General features: G+C 40.0%; 1 protein-coding gene across 2 annotated transcripts in view; it reads right to left on the reverse strand.

Moving 5' to 3' along the window:
• The window catches only part of HABP2 (hyaluronan binding protein 2), a 32,243-nt gene extending 24,660 nt beyond the window's left edge, over window positions 1-7,583 (reverse strand). For both annotated transcript variants that reach the window (XM_035134075.3, XM_088670564.1), the window contains exons 1-2: window positions 7,436-7,583; window positions 1,726-1,759 (exon numbers count right to left, since the gene is read on the reverse strand). In XM_035134075.3, the coding sequence (XP_034989966.3) occupies window positions 1,726-1,759; window positions 7,436-7,576 (175 nt within the window). In that variant the 5' untranslated portion in view covers window positions 7,577-7,583. The remainder of the gene's footprint in view (window positions 1-1,725; window positions 1,760-7,435) is intronic.
• Between the last annotated feature and the right edge of the window lie 3,346 nt (window positions 7,584-10,929).

Here is a 10,929-nt window from a genome sequence, read left to right on the forward strand (position 1 = left end):
CATTTGTGTACAGTATATTATTTTCACTAATATATGCTTTTTGATGCTTATTTTACCTTACTGTTTGCATTTTTGTACACATTATTTGATTGGACAACTGCATTGCAAAATTCGGAGTGTGAATTTTGAAGGATTTCAGTTATTGTACTGTTTTGAATTACTTAGGTTTGCCTTTAAATAGTAACTGGGTGGAATTTCTTCCCCATCCCTAGTCCAAGAAGTTGGACTGTTTATTTCTAAAGGTCTCCAGCTGTACAAAGTTGTACCATTTTGTATATAATATAGTTTTCAAAAAGTAAAGGTAAAGGTAAAGGGACCATTAGGTCCAGTCGTGACCGACTCTGGGGTTGTGGCGCTCATCTTGCATTATTGGCCGAGGGAGCCGGTGTACAGCTTCCAGGTCATGTGGCCAGCATGACAAAGCCGCTTCTGGCAAACCAGAGCACATAGCTGCCAAGTTTTCCCTTTTCTCGCGAGGAAGCCTATTCAGCATAAGGGAAAATCCCTTTAAAAAAGGGATAACTTGGCAGCTATGCCAGAGCAGCGCACGGAAACACCATTTACCCTCCTGCTGTAGCGGTTCCTATTTATCTACTTGCACTTGGGTGTGCTTTTGAACTGCTAGGTTGGCAGGAGCTGGGATCGAGCAAGGGGAGCTCACCCCGTCGCAGGGATTTGAACCGCCGACCTTCTGATTGGCAAGCCCTAGGCTCTGTGGTTTAACCCACAACGCCACAAGATGACAAATAGAAAATGATGACCCAACATTATATTGAAATGCGCCATTCCAAAATAAAATAAAGATCGATGCTTCCTGTATAAACATATTTTTCATAGTATGTGACGGGGACCTCAGAGAAGTATTACATAGTTTTTGACATAAATTTATTCCAAACTCTGTAAACTTTAATACAGGAAATAAAGCAGATCACTTCCCATAACATGTAATACACATTTTATCTGCTATTAATTCATTACTACTTTTGTGTCATACTCACCAACCAGCAGAATATAATGTTCAGTATTCTCCTATATGTGTCTACTCAGAAGTATGCAGTATTGAACTCAATGGGACTTACTTCTGAGTAGACATTTATTTATTTATTTCCATTTAGGAATCATCTCCTGTGAAACATCTCAAAGTAATTGAACAATAGAAACACCAGTAATAGAAACATATGTAAAATAATTTGATGTATAAAATCAATTCAAACAATTTCCTATAAAGACAATTTCAAATCCAATAGGTTATATTCAGTGCTGCTGTTCTGCTAGCGCAGCAGATTTCTGTCTGTGAAACCAAACTTTCCCCTCCTCCTTTCCCCTACAGCGCTTACTGCCCCCCAACCCCCAAAATCTGTTCCAGAGGATTGGAGGATCCTCCAGAGCAGATTTTGAGGGCACCCAAGAAAGGAGAGAAGGGGAAATCTCCCTGCATTGCGCTAGATGCAACTCAGAGCAAATACAGCCTAGAATAAAAAAAATCTCCACTTAAAAGAGCAGTTGAAAAAGACATGCATAGGATTGTGCTGTTATTTTTGCACACTGCCAACAAAAGTTTCAAGTCTTATTCCACCAGAATCAGTGGATTTGCTAAGCTGCTTAAAACCAAACCTTCAATTATGCTTCTTGCTCAGTTAAATTATAGCCTCCTTCACTATATGATAGTGCACATGTTCTGAAGTATTTGCTACAAAGATAAAAAAAAGGAGTTGTATTGCTTACCAGCTTGCTGGTCAAATGACAGGCTATAAGAAAGCTGCAAGAGAAGAAGAAAAATGGGCATGTATAAAGCCAACTAAGTCAGATTTTAGGCACTGCCTGGGAAGTCCTTTTAATAAAGCTGCTCCATTTGGAAATTGGATTATCCTAAACCCTTCCTTGTTACTCAAAGCAAATGCATTTGAAGAATGCAGACGGTAATATTGCACAGTTTTCAAGGACGAAGTTGCACATTTATTTATTTAAAATCATTCATGCAGCTTTCTCGTAACAATTTCAAAAGCAGCTCACAAACTTGACAAATACTTTATGTTCCGTGGATAATCTCTGCTGGACAATGGATAGATCATTTCAGAGGGGAGAAGAGAGACGGATTTAGATTTCTAGGACTCTACTTCTCTGAAATGCTTTATAGTCCTTCCCATAAATCCTATTTACTAATAGTGAACTCATTCTTTGAGTGCTGATTATTATGTATCCAAAATGACACTATCCACAAGCAAGGGGAAAGTATCAGGACTAGACCTGGGGAGAACTGCTTAGCTGGGTATAATAAATACACACACAAATGCAAGTTTAAGGAAAACAAGTTAAGGAGGGGAACAGTTCTTCTTCTTCTTCTTCTTCTTCTTCTTCTTCTTCTTCTTCTTCTTCTTCTTCTTCTTCTTCTTCTTCTTCTTCTTCTTCTTCTTCTTCCGAATCAGGACTATGCTGAAGGCATAAGGGACAATCTCAACTTCACCATTTTTCTGCATGCCTTGCATTCTTAAAATAGATGGGTAATGTCCAACATGGCACAAGCAGGCACCCACTCATGAAGAGGGTCTTCTCCTTCCTCTCCATCCCCTGCAGCTGCCCTGCAATTCTGGTCTTTATGGGGGACCCTCCAGACCAGATTTCAGGGGTGCACAAAGGGCTGGAGTGGTTGAGGAGAGAAGGAAGCCAGAAGTCCCATTGCGCTAACAGGTTTTTGTTGTACAAGTGGATGGACCACTGGGTATCACCACATAATGCAGGCATCTTTCAATTGCAGAATGATAGAATAGATTACATTTGAGGTTCTCATGTCCAGCTTCATGATTCTACCATCTTTTCCTTTCTTACCCAAGTTCTAATGTTAAAGCCACCTAGAATGCTTAGCTGCGTGAGATGAGACACCCACCAGTTGCTTGCTACTCTAGTATATAAATTCAGCCCGCTCCTGAATATATATAACCAGCATTTTACTATTGAACTACAAACTAGTACATATGCCACTGTTTAAAGCCTGCAATCTTTCATTTGCTTGTCCATTTCTTTTTTTGCTTGTTATGTTATACGTAGCCAGAAGAGGGAGGGCTTGTCTTTCAAAGTTTGAAAGGAAATGGGGAAATAGGTACTGATACTGTATTTCACAAAACCAATTGTTTCTGCTATCTAGCGTAGCTAGATACTGCATTTTTATTAAGGGACAAACACACTAAATGCCATAATTGTGTATAATTTTGTATAATATACATGCTAATTCTGTAAACAGCTGAGACAAGATTCATTTTGAAGTTTGAGAGACTTTTGGGAGCTTTATTTTAATGCACTATTTCAGGAAACCAATGACAAAAACCACTTAATTAAAAAATGCAAGGAACAACTGTTCTTAGAATCATTTTGATATTCCTGAGCCTATATTAATATATTGGAATTTTATTTGAAAAACGGTTGCAGTTCAAAATGTCAAAACTTGGAATTATCTTAATTTCACCTGACAACATGTGGGACTTTTTCCAAAGTACATTGCTGCTCAAGTAAAAGAAGCCACAGATTACAGAGAATAATTTGCACCCTAGAGAGTTTGTTGTATTTTTGTTTGAAAGAGCCTGGAGGATGCAGGTAATAAAAATAATAATATTCCGAGCACCTGGAATTTGGTGCTATTTCATTCATTCATTCATTCACTATATTTCTATCTTACTCCTCAATTCTAAAAATGTGCAAGGTGGCTAATGGGCCCCCTCAAGCTGGAATGGGTGTGACAGAGAATCAAGGTGCCTTCACAAACACCATGCAGATTCCTGCCTCCCCCCCCCAAAAAAAAAATCCTGGGAATTGTAGTTTACAACTCACAGGGCTAGAGTTCTCGGCACACTTAAACTACAGTTCCCAGGATTCTTGGGCTAGATGTGCTTTAAATGTGCATTAAATATACACTGGATGTACAGCCTTAGAGTGCTGCACGTTAGATTATGTTAGTTAGATTATGGCTACACTGGTAGAAAATTGGTCTCTTTGCTTGTTTTGGGGTCCTGGTAAATGCTCAAGTTTTTCATGTTCTGGATCAGGCCATAAGATACAATGAAAGCAGCAAAATTAAGAGTTGTGTGCTGTAACACATTCACCTGTACACGTGCAATCAAATTCCCCTAGTATAGGTCATTTCAGTCTGGAACTATAAGAGATGAAACCCAAGAAGTGCTTAAAAGTCCACCATACAAAGCAAAGAGAAAATGCATTTTCATAGCAACCGAGGAAAAGAAAAATGGAAGGAAGTTTCACCACAAATATTTTCAACCTTTTCATATTAAATAAAAACAACAATTCCACAGTACTGGGGAACAATGAGAGAGAATGGCAAAACTGTAGGTATTTCCAGAGGGATAGCCACGTTGGTCCTTCCTGCCCCCCCCCCCCCCGGCTGTTGGCATTAAAATAAAACTTGCTGTCATTCAAACACAAGTTCCTACTCACAGAAGTGGCTCAGCAGGTGGGGGAGAGCTGCTATATCAGCTTTCTAGAAGGTGTGTTGCCGTTGCTTATGGGGAGGTAGGAAGGAAGTTGCCATGGTGCAAACACGCTGGCAGGGCCATTCAAGGGTTCCTGATGGTGCCTTTGCGCCATGATAGCCTCCCTGCTGCCTCCCTTCCCTTTAAGCAGCAGTGTTAGGAAGCTAGCATAGCAGTTATACCCCACCCCATGAGCCACTTCTGCCTGCCTAATATACATAATTTTTAACACAAAATTTTATCGGAGAATTGCATTACAAAATTCAGGAAAGTGTGATGGTTTTTTTTTTTAAAAAAAAGCCATACATTGACATTCTAAACAGAGTTTCAAAGGATAGATGGTTTTTCTTCAGGTATTGTTTCAGAGACTGCAAATTAGGTAAAATCAAAATACAACCAAAATTCACAACCAGTCCCCTTCATGTGAATGAGGCGGATGCTGCAGTAACATTACAGTGTAGCTTGGCATTGCACCGAAGCACTTTTTTCCTGCTTTGCTCAACAATTTTAAGGCTTAGAGACTTACTTTGGGGGTGACAAAGAAGCTGAAGAATCAGAAAATTACATAAAAATATTGTAGAATTTAAAATAGAGTGAAACATTTTTATTTTTATTTTTAAAAAATCCTGTAAGTAGTAGCACCTCCAGGTTTAAGGTTCTCTCTCTCACCCTATCCCAATTAAATTTCATTTTACAGCAAGAATTTACACCGTTTTGCACCATTTTAGCTGAGCTTGCGTACTTGGTCCCTTTGACAGGGCAGATTTCATTTAGACAGGGACAGCAAAGCTTGTTGGGTTACAGCTCAAGAGGCAGGCCTTCCGATGAGTCTGACACAAGATTTCTGCATCATCAAACCTTTTGCTATCTGTGCTGAGAATGCAGGTTATGCAGCTCGACTTAAAGCTTATGGAAGCCCATTAAGACTCTTTAGCTGTAAGGGAACTCTCATGCTTCAGGGCATATGCTGATTGCCTTCAGGGGTCAGAAAGAATTTTCCCCCCTATAAGAGATCAGTGCAACATTTGCTAATGCATCTAGCTAAGACATTTTGCAATCCTGTAGCTTCAGGCAGACCCAGACCCATCCTGTAAAAAGAGCATATTGGGTTTCCTTGATCAATGAACAATGCTGAATTGGCAACTTGCTTTCCCCCTCTAGAGACTAATAGGTTACAATGCAGCAGAACAGAAGACATTTTCTCGCATGCACAGAACAGATGCCTGGCGATCGCTTTTAAAGAACAAACTCCTTTTGTAAACGTTTGCAGCCAACTCTTAAGCAGTTCTACTCAGAAGTAAGTTCTAAGTTCAGAGCTTAGTTCCTAATAAGTATACATAGTGCCAAATGTGTGCAGCCTAAACATGTGTCTGTCGTGTTCGCAGAGCAAGTGTTTGTGTGTGTATGTCTATACTTAACAGAAAATAAACCATATAAGGAAAGGAGCAAAACCAGCCTCCTTTTCCTCTGCTGTACCTCACTGCACCAGCTTTCAGACTTTTACTCCATGCTTGCAACACCACCTCTAGTGTCAGAGCCAAGCTGGTCAAAAGCTGCTTAAAAGCAGAGAAATAAGAGAGGAGATGGTTCTAGATTCTGCTCTCCTCCACAACTGCGTGCTTCTTATTGTGTATAGAGTTGGAATCCCATTGCTGCTTTATATCTGCTACATGCCCCACACATCTGGCTTGGTCCTGAGAAAACTTGACATTGTTAATGCCCTGTGGGTACTATAACCTTTGACCCCAGGACTTAAACCTATGACTTGTATTAAATGTTATGAACTGCTGGTACTGTCATAAATACATTCAGGCTATATACTTCCTTAATTCAGCAATGACAACGTCAATATTATTTAGTCAGTGACTGCATTTTCTTGGAGGAGTAGTTGGGTGGGGCTGAAATGGGTGGATTAAATGCAAACACCCTCCTCCCCCCACTTTCCCTCTCCCACCACCACCCATTAAGTCAAACACCTATCCTCTCTTTCCCATGCTTTCAGGCACAAACACACAGAATACACACACACACACACACACACACACACACACACACACACACACACACAATGCCCCTATTCTCCTATCATCCATTCATTTTCTCTCATTCCCCTCCTCTTTTACATTCACCCCAAGTCAACCTGACCACAGTCATTTTTTTCTTGCTGCCTTCTAGATGGAACTTTCAATGCAACCCTACCCAGAACATGTCACACACCTACTCATAGATCACAAGGTCCCCCAGCCACACAACAACATTTAATATCTGAATTACATTGGCAACAGATGTTGTCTCACATCTTATTTGGAAAGGGCCTCTATGGCCAAGAATATAGTCAGCTTACAACAAGTGATCACAACACATTCCTGGCAGGATTTATTCAGAGAAGTTCATATTACATTAATTATGATGAAACACCATGTTTTATTAAAAACTATCCCGCTGCATATTCTGCTGTGCTCTTTCTCTGTGATTACTTTGCATTTTAGCAACATTAATTGATTTTCAGTAAGAAAGATCTATATTTCCATGAATGTTGAATTCCAGACAGTGGTTGATCAACTTTTTGGACAGGAGTGAACAAAATATGTAAGATCCACAATTTGCATAAATTATTGTAGGTGGCATTCACAGATACAGATTTTGTTTTGAGGAAGAAAGAAAAAGAATCATGGAAGAAGCAGTAACAGAAAATGCCAAAGCTGGAAAATATGTTTACTAATTTTACATTTTTCAAGTGCTGTGTCCCTTTTCTAACCATTTCCATGTTTCCACTGGGTTAGGAACATATTTTCCCAATAATGTTCTGATAAATGTTAAATGTTAAATCCATAAAATTCTGCTATGTATTTTCCTTGGTTGCTGATCTAAAGCTCAGCTTTTTGAGCAGTCTGATACTCTTCTGACATGAATTCATCAATCCATATTAAATAAGTTCTTTAAATAGATATACTTACACAAACATATGCTCTTCCAAAAAAGACAATGAGGGGAAGAATCAGCAGACAGACAAAAGAGTTAACCATCCTTATTTTCACAAGGCTTCCCCCCCCCCTTTTTTGTGAACAAGCTTTTCGTTCTTTCCAATTCCCTCCCATTAAGTCAATCTAAATAGCTAGGGAACAGGTTTATGCCTTGCAAATTATTAACTACGTTTTCCATTTTGATTATCCTGATCCAAGAACAACTATTGCTAGAAAGTTTCCCAATCTGAGCTTTCTCTACGGCATATATTAAGGGACAATGCAGCTGTTTATTTATCAATCTTTATTCTTTTTCATCTGAATTTATCACTAGTTTCAGTCATTGACTCCTACAGTGGGAGATGTAGCAGGTCCATGGTAAGATATAAGAGTTGCTTCAAGTCCTTATTTTTCTTTGGGGAGCTAAACGTCCTTGCTGTCTAAGGTCGTAATCCAACCAAAATTAAGCACATCAGATGTCAAAAAGGAAAACAGCTACCAGATTTTTAGAAGACATCTGAAGGCAGCCCTGTTTAGGGACGCTTTTTAATGTTTAAGAAATTAGTGTATATTAATGTTTCTGTTGGAAGCCGCCCAGAGTGGCTGGGGAAACCCAGCCAGATGGGCGGGGTATAAATATATTGTTATTATTATTACTATTAATTATTATTATTATTATTATTATTATTATTATTTTATTGCTTTTAAGGCTCAATCCTACAGCCAGCCAATATAATGAAGAAACATTATTTATTTATTATTTCTATTTATAACTCACCCTTCACAAAATGGCCCCAGGGGTGGAGCACATACACCATCAAGACAACCATTAAGACATTATTCCAAAATAAAAAGAAATGGGATAAGTGCAGCTCTGCTGGCAGACAGGGAAATCCAAGTTTAGGATGATAGCTACAGGAGTGTCACCCACCACACCCCAATGCCTGAAAAGAACTCTAGAACTCTAGAAGTATACATGTCCCTCCGCTGGTGGCGGCGGGCATACAGGGACATTCCAGGGAAGTGCGTATGTTGGGTATGGTGGCAGATCCACCAGATCCAACTCCCTTCCCAATTTCCTGATATACCCATAAAATTGGCTTAGAACTAATTAACGCCCCTACCCCACCCCTGAAGTCAATGGGAAGAGAAATGAAAAATCCCATTCGCCCTGCCCTAGCTGCAGCAAGTTGGCAGACTGATAGGCATGGTGATTCTCCACCACAGAATCTCTCTCCGTCTTCTCATCTCTGCCCCTCATTGAGGGTTGCTTTGCCCAGCATCCACAGCCCACCTTTCTGTTGAGACTAAACTTTCAAAGCTGCACTGTCAAACCTACCAAGGTACCAGGGATGAAACCCCTTTGAACACAATGGGACTACAATGAGTAGATGCAATGGATAATGCACCAGTGAGGCGATGCATTGATGTCCACGGGCAAGACTGGGCCAATCCCCAGTTGTTTTGTTTCTTGTATTACACTTATCTTTCTCCAATTGAAAGGAAATTTGTGGCAGTTTGTACAGAGGCGCAACACACCCATCCCTCCTGTGAAGGAAAAACTGCTGCATAAGATGGGACAGGTTGAACAAGTACAGTTAGCAGAGGCATTGCTTATAAGCCATCTAAAGCAGGCATCCCCAAACTGCGGCCCTCCAGATGTTTTGGCCTACAAGTCCCATGATCCCTAGCTAACGGGACCAGTGGTCAGGGATGATGGGAATTGTAGTCCAAAATATCTGGAGGGCCGAAGTTTGGGGATGCCTGATCTAAAGCATAACAAGTCTCTTCCAAACTGCTTTCCAACTGTTGCCCTACCAATCTCCCCTGACACTACAGGTCTAACTTCCAGAGAAGTACCAAGGATTCCAGGAGCAGTCAAAATGCCTGACAGTGTTGAGGCCCCTGGGACAGAGTGGTAGGATAGCTCTCTTCCAGGGATGCTTGTCCACATTGTCTCACTAACCCTCCCAAATCAGCTACTGAAGAACTCCCTTTCCCCAGAATTTATTATGACTGTCAGAGAATGAAATAATTCTTCTGTAATGTTATGATTCTTGAAACATTCTGATTCAGGCACCGTCAAAGACAGGAGACTGGACCATTATGTCAATCCAGTATGGCTATTTTATGTTCTTGTATTAATCCACGCAGGTCTTAGCACACACGTTCATGTGGAGGTGCTCACTGCCAAACAGTCTTTGCAGTCTTACAAAAGTTTCCATAAATAAGGTAACTTTCTCTAGCTAGAAAGACAGGAAGATGAAAGGAATGTAATAAAGCACAGCTTTATGTAATCTGTCCTTGACAAAGATGAGGTGCACTGAATTTTAATAAAGCCCTGATTCATCAAATCTCAAACAGAATTAAAGTGTGGACTGGATCCTAATAACAACATGCTTTAAACCCATGAAAGATAAATTAAAGGATGCAAAACTGCTATTGACAAACATTGATTGTATGTACTTTGAAGGACTTTGAAGTTGTGCCAGATGCATCTTGTCAGCCTCCTAAGTTTTCTTTTAAATCTCATTGCGTAAGGCTTTTACTTTTTAATTATTTTCCCCTACAAAGTCTTTGATCAAGTGAAATATAGATCATATTTGGGTGATGCCACTTTCTTTGCTTTCTATTAAGATGTGCCCTTGTGCATCACTTCAGTAACTTCTTTACAAAAATTATATAGTACACACTAAACATAATGTTGTGCTGATACCAATATAGTTTAAAATTCTGCTTCTTGTATGTGTGGGCCAAACTGGTCACACTGCACAGATTTGTCTGTACTATGCAAACATTAGGTTGGGCAAATGTATCCTAAATCAGCCTTATGTTAGGGTGGTCGCTGGGCAGTTGATCAGGAGAAATGTTTGATCCTCACAAATTACTGAGTGAAATTTCCCTGAGTCATGACTAGGATCTATTTACAATCCTAACATACAGTCGTTGTCACTTTGGCAACTAAATATGCAGAGTACAAAGTGATATGTGGGAAATTACCACTTACCATAAGCTACAACACTGTTGAAAGAGGTCATGGAATCATAGAATCACAGAGTTGTAGAGTTGGAAGGAACTACAAGGGTAATCTAGACCAACCCTCAGCAGCGTAAGAATCATTATGTGCAGCATGGGGATTGAACTCACAACCCTGTGATTAAGGGTCCCATGCTCTACCAACTGAGCTACGCTGCATAGGTATGACCAGGTACCATTTTACATTTCATATCTGAGAAAGTGAGAGAGAAATCAGTCAGTGACTTCCCCTCCCCCATGGCTGTGACTTACTCCATTTCATGCATGCTAGCTACTGAACTACAGCAGTTCCTACAGAAATGTTGTGAATGTCAATGAGGTTTGGATGACAAAACAGCCAAGGTGCCTTTGAAAAATATATACTAATGCATTTGTAAGATCTGTGTGACACAAAAGATCTTTGCGGCTTAAGATTTTGTGTAATGCCTTCGACAAACTTTGATACAACTGTA

Source organism: Zootoca vivipara, chromosome 5, assembly GCF_965207765.1.
Source record: "Zootoca vivipara chromosome 5, rZooViv2.hap1.1, whole genome shotgun sequence".
Classification (NCBI taxonomy): Eukaryota; Metazoa; Chordata; class Lepidosauria; order Squamata; family Lacertidae; genus Zootoca; species Zootoca vivipara.